The sequence below is a fragment of the Carcharodon carcharias genome, chromosome 22 (genome assembly GCF_017639515.1).
Source record: "Carcharodon carcharias isolate sCarCar2 chromosome 22, sCarCar2.pri, whole genome shotgun sequence".
Classification (NCBI taxonomy): Eukaryota; Metazoa; Chordata; class Chondrichthyes; order Lamniformes; family Lamnidae; genus Carcharodon; species Carcharodon carcharias.
The window spans coordinates 57,116,462-57,136,325 of NC_054488.1; the positions used below are offsets into that span (position 1 = coordinate 57,116,462).

At 42.3% G+C, this 19,864-nt stretch overlaps 1 protein-coding gene across 4 annotated transcripts in view; it reads right to left on the reverse strand.

Moving 5' to 3' along the window:
* LOC121293707 (cytoplasmic phosphatidylinositol transfer protein 1-like) overlaps positions 1-19,864 on the reverse strand; it is a 322,349-nt gene that overhangs the window by 6,543 nt on the left and 295,942 nt on the right. For 3 of the 4 annotated variants that reach the window (XM_041216893.1, XM_041216891.1, XM_041216892.1), the window contains 2 exons: positions 12,524-12,679; positions 5,058-5,121 (listed from right to left, as the gene is read on the reverse strand). In XM_041216893.1, coding sequence (XP_041072827.1) covers positions 5,058-5,121; positions 12,524-12,679 — 220 coding nt within the window. Of the gene's footprint in view, positions 1-2,913; positions 3,045-5,057; positions 5,122-12,523; positions 12,680-19,864 lie in introns of all 4 variants that reach the window. The other variant, XM_041216894.1, reaches the window with a different exon arrangement.

Consider the following 19,864-nt stretch of genomic DNA (forward strand, 5'->3'; position numbering starts at 1 on the left):
ATAGTGGCGGGGATGGATGGGGTCCTTAGTGGCCATCAATTGGTCACTTAAGGGCCGCAATAGGCTCAATGGTGGATAGGCTGCCCGATGCCTTCATTGTCTCCTGTAAAATGGGAGACAGGTCGGGGGTGGGTGGGAAGGTGGCAGGCAGGCTACATGCTGCATTTATGAGCCTCTCCGCCTTCAAACCCACCAGCACGGGAGTGGAAAATCCAGCCTTAGGTTTCTGATCTTACTGTGTAATTATTAATTGAACTTATGTAAAGTTAAATATAAAAAGTAATGAATGAAGTGCTAACTTTCAAATCCATGAACAAACCTCTGACTCTTTAGAAGGACTATTGCAACCTCAAAATATACAGCATGTGTAAGGAGCTTTGCACTGCCAAAATACTGTGACATATCATAGTTCACTTATCATTGGTCTTCTACCTTTATGAAGCTGCATATATACTTTTTTTTCTATCATAAACAAGTTACATTTTCCATGCTAACGTATGTTAAAGCTGCCGTTATTTATTTAAAAATCAGCCATTGTACTCTAACTGAACAGAAAATTATTTTCATGTTTAGACATATTTCTTGTTTAATACTCTTAATTCATCAATTCAAATTGTTCCCAATGCTACCAACACCAATGAAAAGCTGTAAGCACTAAAATCTCACATTTTTGTGTTCTGGAACTCAAAATGCTCACTTCAAAGACACCCAAGTTTAGAAAGACAACATCCATAACTAGTGCTGGGTGCTTTTTTTATGTTAGTAGGTATAATATAAATACTTTACACACCTACCATTACACTTTACAGCAATTCTAGTCACAACACACTTTTTGGTATTATTTTTGGCAGGGTACACACAAATCTTGGGTCACATAACAATAGATTATTGATTGTATTGTACTTTAAAATCAAGGGTCAATCACAGATACATGGGTAGACTTTAAGACTGAGAGGGTTTTGGGTGTCAAAAGTGAGTGTGTAACACACCCACTGCCATACATTTCAGGCCCAATATATTTAATTGCAGTCTGATCTGCATGCCACTGGTCAGCTGTCCACCTGAAACCTGTGGGAAACAGCAACTGGCTGGTAGATAGGAGAGGAAGTTTGGGCAGTGTAGACCCCACCCTCTGGCTCACAGGTAAGTTGTGGAGGTGGGAAGAGTGAGGATCCTTGGCAAAGTCTTGTGAAAGTGGGAGCCCAGCCAGCAGCAACCCATACTGTCCTTGTGGAAGTTGGAAGAGCACTCCTGCTTCTCCTGGCCCCACTAAGAAAAATATTTGCCTTGTAGGGCGTCTACTGTCTCCAAAGCAGATGTCATTGAGTAGGGCGGCCATGGCGTTCTCTTCACTCAGGACAAGGTCAAATGCCATTGGAGTGTTACTGATGATATAGGATGGTGCTTAGCATTCATGCGGCTCCTGCCACGGTCCAGCTGTTGCTTCATCTGCCAACAAAATTCATGGCTTTAAAATTGCAAATCAGGAACACAAAGAGAAATGGAGCCACTTCATTTTAACTGCTCCCTTCCTGCCAAGTGGAATGAATTAAAATTTCTGCTCTTTGAAAAATCTTCCTACAGTAATTCCATGTTGATAGTCTCAAATTTGGCCACTTACAGCTGACACAGCATGATCCATTTGACTTCTACTGAACTAATGTTGAACAACCTCCCCTAATCCATTTGCTTTTGTTATTTCCTCATTTCTTTGAACATGGTCCTTTTAAAGGTGTTCCTCACTTCTGCACTTCATCATTGTATAGTCACTGTCACCCAAGGATTTGACAACTTCCATTTATGTACATTTTTTTAGCCATTATAGGATACCAAGTCAAAATCAGCACTAAGTTTCAATCATATTCAAAATCCATATTCTTAGGACAGTGGACTATAATTGGAATTTTCATCAATTACAGACTGGTGGATGGCAACATGTCAATGATGACCATTGAATCAGAATAAAACATGATGATCGATTAACACTGCATTGTAAAGTCCCTGCAGTACTCTCTGAGAATGTGATTTTTCATCTTTCATACTTCTCTGAAGTTTGGATAAAGAAGTTGGGGGTTATTTTAACCTAACTCGCCTGGCAGGAAACTGATGGGATTGGACTGACTACCTGTTTCACACTCCACTGACTTTTAGTTTACAGTGATGACAATGGGAAGTAAATGTGGGTAGTGTGTAATGAACGGCTATCCAATCCAATCAGGTTAGATTAAAATTACCCCCTCTTTCTGCTATTGGTGCGAATGCCATCTTGATTAGCAACTCTGATGTCTGCATAAATAATAATATACAGCAATTATGTTTCAAAAAAGATCGAGTTGCTGCTCCAGTGGTACTGTGTGAGCCATAGGCAGAAGAATTAGCTCCAAGTTTGATCCAGGTCTGTGCTTCTAGCTACTTATACATGTGGAAGTCATGTGAAAACAGAATTATGTTTGGCTATGATGGCCTCCATGGATGAATAGTCCACTGCGAATCATTGTTTTGGTTCATATATAAAGCACTTACATGTTGGCTAAGGTACAGAAAGCTTGGCAGTATTCAGAAAGCTATAACCCAGCACGAGTCACTGTATTCAGGTCAGGTGGGTGAAGGCAGCAAATGTGCAGCTGCGCTCAGTGTGGGATATAACGGCAATAGCAAACTTAAAGATGCGCATAAATGTAAAAGGGGTTAAACACTGATTTTTCCAGCACTCAGCTTTGCTCAGTGGCAAAAAAAATTAACTTATCCATAAAAAGCCCTACCGCACATGAGTCTTCTTGTTCACTCATGCCTAATTTTATATTGCCATTGTGTTTTGCAGATTGTATTTAAAGGGAAAACATTTTGATATCCTTAATTCCCAAAGAACGGGAGGTTTGTTTTAAAATGTACTTCAGGAAAAATGTAACATACACTTGCGTTGCCATCACTCTGTATTTCATCCGTGGAAGGAGTATTTGTGGAAGGCTGATCAAACCAAACTTTTATGTTCGTTTGTTCATGCATATTTTTCTCATAATTCCGCACGTCATCCATTGTCATATCTGTAAAAAGTTCAAGATGTTTCTTGGCATTTTCTACTGAGGACATTAAACTCAAGGCATGTAGTGGTTTCTGGGAGGAAAACATAAAAAAAGAGAGACAACATTCTAGGTGCAGACATGGAAGGTTCCAGAAGTAGCGGGGCACTAGCTTTATGTACATTGGCCACTTGGAGAAAAAGATGTGGCGGGGAGGTGGTGGTGGTGGAGAAAGGTTAGAGTAGAAGGAGTGCTCTAGGGAGAGAAAAAGGGGAAAGAGTGGAGCAGCGCAGGTGTGATCAGTAGGAAATGTGAAAGTATAAGCCAAAAAGATCTTCAAGAAAGTTGCTTTCAGAAGATCATCAGAATACCTGCTACAAGACCTCAAGGCAGACATTTCAGATTTTTCAGTGTATCAAAACAAGAGGAAGCTCTTACTTACACTAATATTGTCCATCCCTTATTAAGAAACTCTATATATTTACTCAAATTGTGAAAACGTAATAAATACCTACCTTTTGGAATTGCCTTCTCATAGTTTTTATAAAGATGTGATCCCTTAATATAAATGCAAATTCTCATTGAAATGGCTACTAAAATGGTCAACACAAACAGGTGGTCTTTATACAAGTGGTTTTTAAGACCGCAGTTTTACTGCAACTACGACCTGAGACACTCTGCAGAGATGTAAATTTCATGACATAGATCTGCAGTGAATTAGTATGTATAAATTGCTAATTAGTAAGTACTAAAAAGAGCTAGAAAACCACGTCTTTCAGAATATTCCGCTCCAATGAACTCACAAGACCAAGTCAGATCCTTAAGGAATTTTGCTTGTACAAGATTTGACTGACTAATATTTAACTAGAAATATACAGAGTTCCATAAACATGGCAATGCTTGTTTCACAATGTTCTAAAGTTTTTCACAAGGCTGTACTCCAGGGCAGAGCAGTGCTGTTGGAAGGAGATACTGAGTAAAGCTGAATGCCTCCCAGCAAGGTAAGGGGTCAGAGAAAATAGTGGATTAGCCACCCAAAGCTGCTGTTGGCTGGATATAAAGTGGCATAGGAAGAGCTCTGGAAGTAGTCAAGCACTCCTATGTTCAGCAAGGGAAGCAATGGAGATTTTTAAAATTGACTTCAATGTCCCTAGGGTAGGGATGAGGATTAAAATCCACCATGGTGCCCACTCCATTACTATCTAATAACTTCTGTTGGAAATATACTTGTGTAGATTTCAGGTATAGACAGATTTGGGCTAGACTGTGATACCTCACAATCAATACTATTACTTAGTGTCCAGGGTCATATAGAAAGAATGGCTGTATGTCTAAGTATTGGAAGACTGCAGCCTCCTTTATAACTACACATCATTAGCTCAAGGAAGGAGAGAATAAGAGAGGGAAATCAAAAGGTAAAATTAAAATGGGATCTGATTTTGAGCCTTTTCTTTTAAAAGGGTGCTGAAAGAAGTTCACATATTCTGAATTCTTTATCTTGGCCACACCATTAGATAGGCTCCAAATTGGCGTCAGACAATTCCTTGCTGCAAAGGAAAAAATAAGACAGTGAGGTACCCTGGGTTATTTATTAAAAATTTCCAACAGCCTTCTGCGAGTCAAAAGCGCTGATAGAGTTTGACATCTGACAGCCAGCTTGTCTTTGTAACTAGAGACATAGAGCAAAGGTAGGGCAATGGAGTTGAGGTGCAGATGATCCACGATTTAATTCAATGATGAAGCAGGGACTGAAAGGCCTACTTGTGGTCTCAATATTCCTACCTGAGTAATGATGCAAGGGAGGCACCTAACGGCTCAAATTGAAAACTGGTGCTAAAAGGTTAATTTGCTGACAACCTTACCATTTTCCAGTAGATTTTAAATAAATCTTTTCTCAAAGTCAGAAAAATCTCCCAGTAGCAAAGCCTTTGTGAAAATGCCTTTTCAATCATGTCTTCATACCATGTTTAAGGTGATAAAACATGGAAAAGCTGGGATTTTTGGCAAACATTACTGAAACTGAACAGTTTCACTTACCATACCATTCATCTACCCAGGCAAAAGCTTGTCGGTGGCCGATCATCAGTATATCCCGGATAACCTGATAACATGGAAATGCCATTAAGCAGTTGGCAAGGATCCCCATGGAATCCATCCACACATACAAATCATCTCATTTTTAACTTTTTATCTTATGGAAGTTGTTCTCCCTATGTTTCAAAAAGGAGACAGAGGGCTGGAACCTCATATTTTGGGTGCAATTCCCACAGAGCAATCATTCTATCTGCCCCTCTGAATCTGCTCCAAAACTGACCCATTTTCCTGGGTTGGGGTAATTTCCTGCCATTGCAGGTGCCTGTGATGAGTCAAGCTCCAAAAGGGAATCTGCCAGAGAGAAGGGAGAACTCCTAGGCTACTGCAACAGCAACAGAAAGAGTCAGCTGCACTACTTAGAGGGACAGAAAAACCCTGTAGATGTTTCAAATGAAGGCCAAGACTGAGGCCTTCAGCAGTAAATGCTCACCTCAAACTGAAGAGATCCTTGAGCTCAAAGCTGTTATTGCTGCTTCATGAAATTGGTCACTTAGTACCGTGGGAAGTGGCGGCAAGTGCAAAATTGACTGGGGACCTGGACCCTATCCCCTACTTTCACTTGCATGCAGTTGTGGGGAAGGAGTGGCCAGCAGTAAATTTCAATCGGCAAGAAATTTAGATCAGAGGAGTGGGGAGTGTTATATTCCAGAAAGCCAGTTTGTGAAAGATAGTACTGGAGCCAATCTTCACTCAGTCTAACATTTATTTGCAGAGTGAAACATCACAAGTATACACCTTCTAACTCAATGATACCCCAATTTCACTGGGTGTCTCTCATATCTGCTCAAGTGAAACTCCAATTAATTCCTGCATATAATTAAACACAAGTGATACAAAATTTTCAGGGGGTAGTAGATGTCACCACTAGAATTTCTCCCCATTCTTTGCCACTATCATGGTCAATTTTGGGCAGAATTACGAAGTACAATATAGTCAAGGTTGTCTGTAGGAACCATGCAAGTTTGATTTGGAAATTGACCATCGTAATAGGACAAATGGAATTATATGTTGTCAAGGCATCGTCAGGTGTTCAGAACCTAAACATGAGTAATTGTTTATTAGCATTTCATGTAACAGTACCAATGTATCTTTTAATCATATGTGAGAGCACCAAATTCAGAGGCTTTTACATTCTATAATAATTGTGGGACCCTTCTGTAGTTTTTAGTTATGACAACAGAGTCCAAATTCCACATGCATAATGGAACTTGTGTCAGTTAGGTCTATAAAAGAGACTCTGACTATTCCGTTCACAGGATATGTTGATTGCCAGAGTCTGAAACACTGGGCAGAATTTTACGGTTCCCCATCAGCGTGTTTGCAGCTGGGGAGGGGAGGGAGGTGTTATATTCCCTTCATGGCTTTCCCACCACCTGTCCCGACCTCTCCACAATTTTATGGTAGGAAGGACGAGGCCTAGGTTGGTCATCCCACCCTTGGCCCAATTGATGCCCTTAATATTCTTAATGGCACTCAATTTTGAGGCAGGTGGGAGGTGTTGTATGATGTTATATGTGCTTACAAGCCATTGTGATGTAAAGGTGTTTGGCAGAATAAGAATTAATATGTGATGAGAGAATAGCACCTCCCAATCTATGATGTATAGAGTCACATGGTATTAGACTCAGAGAGAACATTCTAGAGGCAGCTGGTAACAGTTGGTAGCAGCACCATATATGCCATTAACTGGGAACTATAGATAGCTAAAGATTAACAATAAATGGTTCACATTTAAAAATACAAGTCTCAAGATCTCATCATTGAGACATCAAATGAGCCCTTAACACAACAGGAGGAATTCAGCAGCAGGGGGAAAACCACCCTACTCAGGTCTTGGATGGGAATTTCCACATTGGGCACCCTGCCAAAAGGTTTGCTCTTCTCTTTTGGTCCCTACGTCAAGACCCCCACCTCCCCACCCCGCCATGAGACCACCCACACTTATCTGGTCCTGAAGTCTGGCATGTTGAATCTGGGGACTGTTTGTAGTCCCACTCCTGGCCACTGCTGCTACTGGAAACTACAGATCTGCTGGTCAATCAGATTGACTGGCAGTTGAGGCAGGACTTCCTCCTGAGTGAGAGGGCGGAAGTCCAATCTCCAGCTTATTAACGCTCCTTGGAGTGCAGTATTGGCGGGGCAGGAAATCCTGTCAGCTGAAAAATCCTGTCCACTATTCTGAAAAGTGCTTCTGAAACTTCTTAATAGCTGATTCTAGCTCTGTTTTTCAAGTATCGTTTTGCTACATCTTTTCACTTGTATGGGGAATTTCGATCTGGGGTTGGGAATCTGAAGTTGGTATCAGTTCCAGGTCACAACCCTCCACGGCCTGGTTCAGACATGGCTGCTTTGATTTTTAAAGGGCCAGGCCAACTAAAGGCAGGGAGTGGGTTCATCGTCCAATTATGGATGGCAGGCGGGCTCCTGAGGTTGGAATGCCAATGGGAAGCCCTTTGGCACTCACACATCAGTAACCCACTGACTGAGGTGGGAGCTGCTGATTCAGGACAGAGAGAGAGAGAGAGAGAGAGGATGCCTCAGTATGGAGATGCCCTCTGAAAAAGAGGTCGGTTTTTAAAAAGTTTAAAATGGCCATTACTCCCTTGGCTGTGATCATGGAGGTACAACTGCAATTGGGTATTCCCTAGTGGGATGAAGCATGGCTGCCCCAACCCTCCTACCTGTTCCCAATATGAGCCCACCATGGTTGCCTGGCCATGGCCCAGGCCAATGTTTCTTGCTTACGTTGCCAACTAGAAATCCCAGTCAGCTTGGGAATAGGTAGCTGTTCCAACCATGACCTCTCTGAAAATGCTTCAGCATGACGTGAGGCAGCATGAAATTGCAGGCCCCCTTACTTCTAATCCCAACATGGACCCGTTTTAAAAACCCAGCTTACGTATTTTTTTATAAATAAACCTGACAGAGTTTTAGCACGTACTAGTCTGGTGAGATATTACTTTTTACTTTCAAAGATGATGGGAGAATCATGTGGGCATCCAATGTATCCTTCAATATGTAGATTACTACAATTGGCTAGATCTGGATTACACTAATTTATACACAGCATGTTATAAGATACATGTTTAGGTTGATAAAGATTTCAGGTTGCTAACAGAAATTGTCATTAGCTATAAATAAAAGCGCAAGTGTCAGGAATCATAGCAAGGATATATTCTGTACTATGTGTGAAAAATATATTATTAAACTGGGAGGAGAGAAGTTATGACAATGGCTTAATAAAATAATTTTTCTTTAAATTTTACACACAAAGGTAACTATAAACCCACACGTTTAGCTGACATTTTATTTTCCTAGTGTCCCATTATAAAAACATGGTCTGTTTGTACAGTATATGACCTGTTCATGTAACTAGCCAAGATGGGTCAACAAAAACAATAGTAAGTGGTGGGTAGGTGCCCAATGCACTGATCCATGAATGTTAGGTTCACAGGACGGCACAGTAAGGATATCTTGATCCACCAACATAATGAGTCATGGAGTTACAGGATGTGGTTTATATCCAAGGTCCCAATCTCACTCAGGCCATCAATGGCAGTGAATAATGGGAGGGAGGCCCTTCTTCCTCCTCCCACACAGGGCCAGTTGCACATGAGTAGTGGCAAAGTCCTGGGAAATTTATCTGCTTGATGAGAGGGGCCAAAAGGGACAAGAACAACTAAAGATATGCTGGAACATAATAGACAGAATGGACAGGTTGCAGTGTTGACAATGTTATAGGATGGAATCTATGATTTATTTAGTGCAGATCAAGTTTTTAAAAAGCAGGAAAATTGTACAATTTATTTTGGTGTCTGGTTGCTTTTAATTAAATGTCGGAATAAGATGTATTATTTCAGCTGAGAGACCAGATGTTCAGTGTAATTCAGCTGGTCATTTGGGATTTTGTTCCATGCTGTGTTGTGCAGTGTTCCAACAGAATGTTAAGGAGAAAATGGTTAAAAAGAGCTGATATTCAACACATTAAATATGCAATAAAGTGAGTTGTGGCCATATATTTTTCCGGTGTAAGGGACAGAATCATAAAAGAGACCCTGCTAATAGGCAGCATAATTACAAGCATTCCAAGGAACATTGGTGATCATGTTTCAAAAATAAACTGTCTCTCTAAAAACTGAACTTTTTGATGAAGCTGTTGAAACGTTATGACAAAATAAATGAAAAATACAACAGCATTTTATTCAATTTCTCTTTTGTTATCTCCCTGCATTATCACCATTGAATGAGGAAGGGGTAGGGGCAAAAGAACAAGCAGTCTACTCGTTTTGTTTTGTAATCTGATGCTAAGAAATGTGGCTCTTCAAATTAGCCTTACTGCTCTCACTGAATGTAATAATTAGAGATAGTGTTACTGACCTCCATATCCAGGGTGACTCTTTGCTAACCTTGATGTTGATGGTTAATGTTATTGACCATAGTACCAAGGGCTATTGTTACTGGTTATAAATTACCGTCCAGTGTAACTGACTACTGCACTGGTGATTCATTTTGTTATGCTGCTATAATATCATATGGAGGAAATTGCATTAAAAGTGCACAGTTATACGTTACGCTGTTACTGTATCACTTTTTAGGCAGCATGATACATCTTCATTTATGACATTCAGGATGGGCTACAGATCAAGTACATCATGTATATGCTCCTTCAATTTATTTCTGTGTTGCTTGACAAGGAATAGACAAAAACTGGAGGGGGAGTCCAGAAGTTAGAAACCTTATATTCCTCTGGATGACATCTTTGCATCTCAGATAGAGCAGGAAAAGATGAAGATGCAAGTATTCTTCAAGTTCAGTACTACTATCATCCAGCAATTAGTCTAGCATTTTTTCTCAACCATTCTCACCTAGGCACAAACCACAAACATGTAGGGCAGAATTTAATACCTTATCCTGAGGTGAATTTGGTGGTGGCAGAGGAGGGTAGTGGGTCGGGACCCTGCCACCTAACCGCCACTGTCCTGATTAAGTCAGTGGTGGGAAGGCCCATGGACAGCGCACCCCATCGCTGCCAGTTGAGGTCCTTATGTGAAGCAACTAATGCCCTCTTAAGGACCTCTTAATGCCCACTAAAATTGTGTGTGAGGGTGTGGGTCCTTCATTCAAATGCGTTCAGTGTCTGATTGAGGAGCCCAGCATCAAGATGGGAGGGGGCCTACTGAGAGATACCTGCTGTCCTTGCTGCCGACCCTCTTTCCCTGCAATCCCCAATCATGGCACCCTGCCTGCCATCATCACCTGTGGCTTGGGATCCAACAGCGAACCTAGGCCTTGGGTGGGTGCCATATTGGCAGCAGCCACTGCCCTCCCAACCCCTCCCTCCCTTAGCCCCCGCAGTACAGCTGGCCCCAGCAGGTGGGACTTTTGCTCCTGGGGTCCTTGATCCTGGGGAAAGCCCACCACTGTCCAGTTAAGTGCTTGAGTGGCACTTAATTTGGCAGGTCTTCCCTATATGACAATGTGGGGTTGCAAACTCCCACTGCTTCCATTAAATCCAGCCTGTAATGTGAGTTCAGATGGAAAGCATGTCGTGGAGCTTAGATTATGACATTTCACTTTTTTCTGTCATTATAGGCCTAATACAGGAGCCTATCAGAACTACGAGTGGCCTAGGACAAGAAGGCATGTCACAGCGTCCTGAGTCTTTACTGTTAACATATGGAAGCACCAGTATCACCACATACATCCTACAGGATTCAGATGGTGAACTCTTGAGAGGGTAGCATCCTGCGAGCCATAGTGCATACGTGAGAGGGAGCAAACATGGATGATATCTGTTGCCTGGAATGGTCCATGGCTCACAACAATAACAGTCTTTACTTTGGGAAATGAAGCAGTTCATGGTGTAGGGGGTTACATATTGGCATGGTAGAAGATTGCTAACTAACAGAAAGCAGAGAGTTGGTATAAATGGGTCTTTTTCTGGTTGGCAGGATGTGTCAAGTGGTGTGCCAAAGGGATCAGTGCTGGGGCCTCAGCTTTTTACAATTTATATAAATGACTTGGATGAAGAGACCAAAGGAATGGTTGCTAAATTTGCTGATGACACAAAGATAGGTAGGAAAGTAAATTGTAAAGAGTATGTAAGGAGGCTACAAAGTGACATAGATAGGTTAAGTAAGTGGGCAAAGATCTGAGAAATGGAACATAATGTGGACAAATGTGAAGTCATTCATTTTGGCAGGAAGAATAAAAAAGCTTATTATCTAAATGGTGAGAGATTGCAGAACTCTAAGATTCAAAGGGATCTAGGTGTTCTAGTGCATGAATCACAAAAGATTAGTATGCAGGTACAGCAGGTATTAGGAAAGCTAATAGAATGTTATCATTTATTGTGATGGGAATTGAATGCAAAAGTAGGGAGGTTATGCTTCAGTTGTACAGGGCATTGGTGAGACCACATCTGGAGTACTGTGTACAGTACTGGTCTCCTTATTTAAAGAAAGATATAAATGCATTAGAAGCAGTTCAGAGAAGGTTTACTAGACCTTCTTTCACTTGCTTTACTAAACCTGGAATGGCAGGTTGTCCTTCGAGGAAAGGCAGAACAGGTTAGGCTTGTATCCACTGGAATTCAGAAGAGTAAGTGGTGACTTAATTGAAACCTTTAAGGTGGATGTGGAGAGGATGTTTCCTCTTATGGGAGAATCTGGAACCAGGGTCACTGTTTAAAAATAAGGGGTTGCTCATTTAAGATAGAGATGAGGAGAAATTTTTTTCTCTGAGGGTTGTGAGTCTTTGGAACTCTCTTCTCAAAAGGCAGTAGAAGCAGAGTCTTTGAATATTTTTAAGGCAGAGCTGGATAGATTCTTGATTAACAAGGGGGTGGCAGGTTATCGCAGCTAGGGAGGAATGTGGGGTTGAAGTCATATTCAGATCAGCCATGATCTTATTGGATGGTGCAGCAGGCTCGTGGGGCCAAGTGGCCAACTTCTGCTCCTAATTCGTATGTTCTGTGACGTTGGGAAGACATGTCACAATTCTGATGTTATTTAGTGGACAAGGTGGTGAACAGAGGCAGAAACATGGAAGACAGTGAATGATGAGCTTGCCTACAGTGCTGCACCTAGGTTGAAAGTAGGTTGTAGGGCCCTTTCAACTGAGGATGAAACTGTGCAAATGCCTCTGTGCTCATTTGGAGCCTGTGGAGTCAGATTTCCTCAGTCATTGGAGTCAATGGAAAAAAAAAATTAGCAAGGTGTAAAATAGTCAGCTGATTTGCCATGAACCTATTTCAAACTATTGGTGCAAACCAATTTCACCCTAGAATATTAAATCATCACCATAAATTAGAACATACAAATATGCTCAGCTCCTAAACAGATCCATGATCGATGATATTATGTATTACAACTGCAAACCTTTTCACATTTCACATCATTTTGACTGACCTTGTGCACAAATTGCTCTACTCTTGTCTGAAGTCCCCAGACTTCGAATTTAACAGTCACCAATTTATAAGAACACATGATTGGCTTCTGAGTTTCCCTCCAGCCTTCTTTCAGCATGCCTCGATGTGTCTTTTCTGACTTAAAATACCTGAGGTCCTGAAACATAATGAAATGTCACAGTAAGTCAAGTGAATTTTATTTTTTATGTTTTTCAGCACAACTATTAGAGTTACTGTGCTAGGCAACAAAACTGGAAAAAGAAACATTACCATAGCTTAACATAGATGCATGCAATTCATAAGGTATGCAATAACTTTATACCCAACATCAAATTAAATTTTCTAGTTCACAGGCAACAAACACCTCATGAAGGTCAAAATTTCACATGTCTCACAAAACAAGAATTTTTTAAACGTTCTTATTTCCTGCTCATTCTTCCTTCAGTGCGTCATAATATCCTAGGCAAAAAGCTGGGCAGGTAAATATCCCCAGGGGAGGATGTGCTTAACAGTGGTCAGTGGAGATTCATCCTCTTAATTTTCATTCCTTCCAGTTGAGAAATACGTGAGCTTTATAAAGCACTTCTGTCTGGCAGCACAGCTAAGACCGGAAATTGACGGCACATGGGATTGTCAGTGTGAACCTGTTTCCTACTGTTATACTTCACAGTGCCTGATGTTCAAACGCTCTGTACTGCTGTGCCACTTGCAAAATACTTTTTTTTAAAATAGTACATTGCTTATTTTCTCCCTTTTGCATCTTTGGTCTTCCTGCCTGAGACACTAACAGCCCTCTTCCCCTGGTCGAAAGAGCAGGCAGGTGACCAGAGGCTAAGCCTTTTACAATGCCCCTTTGTATGTGATGCCTTTGATAATTTTACTTCTAGTTGTTCCCTGCATAGGAAAGTGTTTGGCCTCTGCTCAGTATCTGCCAGTGGTAAATCTCCTGCATTTGGAAATGCAGCCACAAATGCTTGCCCTTTGATTCATAGAACGATATAGCACAGAAAGAAGCCATTCAGCTGATCGAGTCATTGAAAGAGCTTTCCAATTTTCAGGTAAAATAGTGCATTCCAGGTCATTCCAGATTCCTAGGCACATTGTACTGAACCATATGTCTGACTCTAGAAGAAATTTGTAAAATTTTCAAAAAACGTGTAAGTTTCCCCAGATTTCACCTTATTAAATTTAAATTACACCAGACTGGCAACGATATCACGAGTGACTAACAGTCTCAGAGACACAGCTCTTGGCATGTATCTTGGTAACAAAATGGAAAAGTTATGACCTTATTTATTATCAGTATTTTTGTATTTCTGCATGTGTGTTAAAGGAAGAAAAGAAGGAAAGAGTTGCGTTTATATTGTGCCTTTCATGGCCCCAGCACGTGTCAAAGTGCTGACAAGCCAATTAAGTACTTTATTACGTCACTCTCTCTGAAATCATACCGTGGGAACTTACTTAAGTACTTATACATTCTAGGTGTGTATTCAGCTCTCTCTCTCACACACACATACAGATTTTACATTCATTTCAAGCACTTTCATTCATTTTCATTCTCAGACTTTTCATTTGTTCCAGTCTATGGTCCGAGATATTAACACATCAAAGCAAAACTGGTCGGTTAATGGTTTTGTGGTTGCTAATGTATCTGAGTGATCTTTAGTTATAAATAATTTTTTGCATTGAAATTGACTCGATAAATCATTATTTAATTCTGTATTTCATTCTGTGTCAGATAATGGATGTGATAACACTGACTGTAAACTCAATTGTAGTTTTTCAGGTCTTTAGCTACAGGTAAATGCTCGATCCCAGATGTAGATTGATGATCATCCACTCTTATTAATATTACAACATGGAGATTCAATATGTCTTTGGGGACAGGGACAGATGTGTGGATGCAATTGTTTTCCATGTCTTCAATTGTTAAACTCGTAAGTTTTAAGTTGGTAACAAAGTTTTTCTGAAAACCTATTTAACCTCATTATTTCTTTCCACCCTCCATTATTTAACCACCTTCTCATCTAATTTTACGCCCCCTCCCTGACAACACACATTGGGCAGGATTCTTTGGATGGCAGGGTTCCCTGCCCACTGCCAAAAACGTCAGTGGGACGTCTGCAGAACCACAACCATCAAATGTTCTGGCTAATTGACTGGAAATGGGACTTCTGCCCCTCACCCAGGAAGAAGTCCCACCTCTGATTGGCTGGCAGCTCAGGAGCCTCAGCAGTGCTACTAGGAACGGTGACCACTGCTGAAGAAGTCAGGGGCCCTGCAGCTGACAGAACAGAGGGTGAAGATAATGAAAAAAATTATATAAAAATTAGATTGATGGAGGGGAAACCTGTCTGAGGTCATTGCTGGGGCCACTGGGGCTGCCCTCCCTGCCCAACCTCTTTGAATGAAAAATACTTCCTCCCTGGCTGCTGCCAGGAGGCTGCTCCCCACCTGACGGAGGATCCATCGATCAGGAGGCATTTTGAACTGAACGAAGGACTCCCTGGTAAAATGGTTCTTAATACGGCACTTGAATACTTAAATTTGCTTCTGTGTGGCAGGAAGCCTGTCCGGTGGTGTTCCCACTATGGTAAAATTCCCGGAGTGGGCCAGCAAAATTCTCCCCCTCATTCAACCTGGGAAGACAAACAAACAAATAGCTCTCAAAGTCCTGCTAATGTTGTCCTACAAAGGCACAGGAGAGCTGCATGTAATGGCTGTATCTTTTGATGTTTCATCCCTCTCTGTAGTAAACTTTTGAGTCCATGTCACACATTTCTGCCTGAAGACAGAGATTTGAGCTTCATTTTGAATTCAAACTTGGAGCTTGGGCCAGAAGCCTCTCAGTGACAAAGCTGTTTTGAGAAGACTCCCGACCTGCCAGCCCCATGTGGGTTTTCCTCACACCGGTTAAATGTGGAAATAAGCTGGATCCACCACCCTGCCACAGGTTAAAATCCGCCCCCTCCTCATACTTAGGGCAAGCAGATTTTCAAAAGTCAAAATCGGGCCACATTGCAAAGTCTTGGGAATGCAGGGCTCCATGACAATGCACGTGTTGGGCGACCAATGCCAGGACTCTAGGGATGGGCAGTTCAAGGTAGGAGGTCACGAAATGACATCTTCTGGAATATGTCCAACTAGAATTGGCAACTATTAAGACACCCAATTATTGAAGACCGATGAACCACAGACTTTTGTTTCAATTACATTTCTGCCTCATTTTCTTTAAAAAAAAACTGAACCAAGGCTTCGTTTGCTGCAAGATCCCAATCAGAATCCCCTAATCCACTCTAACTTTACTGTGCAATGCACGATGGTAAGACCAATCTCCATTTACAAGCCTTGTTTGTTATCACTTGCGCAATGGATTCCAACAAAAGATGTTTTCAGCCGGAAGCTGGAATTTTAAACTAGCAAATGTACCTCAAGTATGAGAGGTTTTGTTTGCACCCAGAGCCGCAAGCAGGAAGGCACCCAATCTTTCAAATGAATGTGATACAGCTCAACCGAACTCGGCTGCCACCTTTCTCAGCACTGATTGGTGGTTTACTAATGAGCATCATTCAACTACTTGTTCAAGTGCAGCTTGCGACTGGCGGACGCCATTGCCAAACTTCCGTCGCCATCCAAAGGCTGATTCCCTTCTGACTCAGGATGCCAGTGAGAAGGATTTCTCCACATGTGGAAGCTTCCCAGTGTAGCCACTTAACGGTCAACAAGTGGGCGGCATTCAGGTTCCCAGAGTGCAGTGCAGAATGAGAAGCTTTTTTTGGGTTTGCCAACAGTAAATGGAACCTGAGGGGCGGGTTAAAGAGGGGAGCTAAAAACTGGGGCATTTGAGCAATTTGGAGAAAACTGTCGGGACACCGGGACATTTAATAAAAAAAAAGACGTCTGGTCAACCAACCCATACTGTCTGCCATTCAAAGGAAGGTTACAGTCATTGCAGAAAAAATGTTCCACTGTGTTACAGCAAAAACAAAATTATGCCCAGGATTTTAGGATGGTGGGGTTTCCCTTCCCGTCCTACAAAGATTCGGAGGTGAACACATCCTCACTGATACTGGGTGCCCCGCAGCTATTTAACGTTCCGACAAGCATTAATTGACTGGAGATGGGACTTCTGTCCCTCACTGGGGAGGAAATCACACCTCAGAGAGCTGCTGGTCAATCTGACTGGTCAGCTGCTCTAGTCCCAGCAGTGGACAGGCTGGGATTGCAAGCAGACCCTAGAGTCGAAGTCCCAGGAGTCCAGAGTTTTATGCCGATGTAGCTGAAGGCAAGACCACTAATGGTGGAGCAATTAAAATTGGGATACTCAAGAGGATTAGAGGAGTGCAGATACCCTAAAGGATTGAAGGGCTGGAGGAGATTACAGAGAAAGGGAGGGGCAAGGCCATTAAGAGATTTGAAAACAAGGATGATAATTTTAAAATCAAGGCATTGCTTAACTGTGAGCCAATGTGCATCAGCGAACACAGGGTAACAGGTGAATGCTATTTGGTGTGAGTTAGGACACGGGCAACAGAGTTGTGGATGACCTTAAGTTTACACAGAGTAGAATGTGGGAGGCTGTCCAGGGTGTGTTAGAATAGCCAAGTCTTGAGGGAACAAAGGCTTGGATGAGGGTTTCAGCAACAGAGTAGCTGAAGCTGGTGCAAAGACACGCAATGTTATAGAAGAAGAAATAGGGGATCTTAGAGAGTGTATGGAAATGTGGTTGAAAGCTTAGTTTGGGGTCAAATATGACATGGAGGCTTCAAAGAGTTTGTTTCATGCTTAGAAAATTGCCAGGCAGATGGATGGAGTCAGTGGTGGGGATTAAAGGCAATGCCTTCATTTTTCCCAATACTTAATTGGAGGAAATTTCTGTTCATTCAGTAGTTAGATAAGCAGTCCCACAATTTAGAGACAATGGAAAGATCGAGAGAGGTGGTGGTAATGTAGAGCTGGATGCCATCAGTGTACATGTGGAAAGTGATTTTCAGATGATGTTGCTGAAAGGCAACATGTAAATGTGAAGCAGGAGGCATCCAAGGATAGATCCTTAGGGGATACCTGAGGTAATTGCAGGAATGGGCAAAGAAGCCATTGATGACAACTCTCTGGCTACCATTGGAAAGGTAAGCACGGAACCAGGTGAATGCAACCTTACCCACCTGAAGTATGATGGAGAGGAGAATGGCTGCAGAAATATTGAGAAGGACAAGGAGGGATAGGGATAGTTTGCCTTTGTCATAGTCACGCAAAGTGTTATTTGTGACTTTGATAAGAGCCGTTTCAGTACTCTGGAGAGTTTGGGAACCTGATTGGAGAGATTCAACATTCAATTCCAGGAAAGATGACCAGGGGTTTGGGAGGAAACAATGTTTTCAAGGGTTTTTGAGAGGAAATGGAGGTCAGAGATGGGGTAGTAGTTGCAAGGACAATGGTGTCAAAAGTTGTTTTATATTGAGGAGAGGGATAAATTTGAAGGAGATAGAGGCTGAACCCAAGGAGAGAGAATCCTTAACAATGTCAACTAACATGGAGCCAGGAAAGGAACACAGCAGCTAAATTGTACACAGCAGGGTCCCACAGACAGCTCGGAGGTGAAGACCACATAATCTGTTTTAATGATGTTAGTTGAGGGATAAATATTAGCTATGGAGAATTCTCCCTGTTCTTCTTTGAAATATTGTCATGGGAACTTTTATGGCAACTTGAGAAGGCAAACAGGGTCTTGCTTTAAATGTCTATTTTGAATCTTACACAGCAAACGGGAAAAATTGATATAAAGTTCTGAACTGTCAGAAGATCAGCTTATTCTGGATTTTTACATTATCTGCTGAAGCCAGAACACTCAATTATCAACCAACAACTGCCACAAACAAAACCAGTTTTTTGATTCTTTAATGGGATCTTGGTGTCACTGGCTAGGCCAGCATTTGTGCCCTTGAGAAAGTGGGGGTGAGCCACCTTGTTGAATCACTGCAAACCTTGTGGTGTAGGTACAACCACAGTGCTGTTAGAAAGGAAACTCCAGGATTTGGCCCCAGCGTCAGCAAAGGAACAGCCAATATAGTTGCAAGTCAGGATGCTGGGTGGCTTGGAGAGGAACTTGCAGGTGGTGGTGTTCCCAAGCATCAGTTGACTTTGTCCTTCTAGGTGGTACAGCCTGTGGGTTTGCAAGGTGCTGGTGAAGGAGGCTTGATGAGATGCTGCAGTGCATCTTGTTTATGGTATACACATAGGCTTCTCCAATCGACAACCTGTGGGCCAGATTGTGGCCCCTGAAGCCATTCTATGTGTCGTCCCCAGAGCCAGTTTTCAAAATGCCAGTCGAACAGGTAAGTAGAGTGAAGGATTCAGCAAGGAACTGCTCCTTCAATCACAGGCCAGTCTTCTCCTGCGTTTGCTCACTAAAGAGCCTACAGCAGCAAATGTGGGAGAGAAACAGTCTGTGATTGGAGGAGCAGCAAATACCAGTGGCAGTGAGTTTGCTGAGGGGAAAGAGGTTTTCTTTTGGCAGCGGTGGGGGGAACAGAGTACTGGGGCTGGGGGGGTGAAATAACGCTGCTGGGAACCCTGGGAAGGAGCGGCCGGCTGCGAGGCCTGGGAGTGAGACACCGCAGAGCCCAGGATCAGAGGAGCAGGGAGTGGGTAAGAAGCTGGCAGGCACATGTGAGAGGTTGACTGAGAGATTGAGAGTGCGTGTGTGTGTGCGTGGTAAGTGCACATGTATGTGTGGGAGTGAGAATGTGTGTGTTTGGGAGTGAGTGTATGTGGGGTATGTGAGTGAGAGAGTGAGTGAGAGTGTGTGTGTGTGTGTGTGTGTGTGTGTGTGTGTGAGAGAGAGGGTGTGTGATGCCTTACTTTCAGTCTCAGGTTTCTTGTTCACTCTCACCACTACACATGAACACATACACACACACCCACTCATAGAGGGTGAGGGTGAATGAGTGAGCACCTTGAGACTGGGAGAAAGTCCGGAACACATGCACTGACTCTCTCACATTCTGGTGATTTTTATCACTTACTCTTTTATTGCTATGAAATTGCATTATTTTTGCTCAGCAATTGTTTCATTTCTTAACATCTTAACATTTAAAAAAAATTCAATTTAATCTTGTAGCAAATCTTATCTTTCTGAAATTTGCACATCAGCTCATTGAATAAGAAAAAAATGGAAATGTGGCCCACCCCCCCACAAGCGAAAAGGTGGGATAAGCCTGGCATATTCTGTTGCCATTGTGCGTCGGTGATGGCAGGAACGAATGTTTAAAGTGGTGGATGGGGTGTTAATCAGCTGGGCTGCTTTGTCCTGGGTGGTGTCCAGCTTCGAGTGTTATTGGAC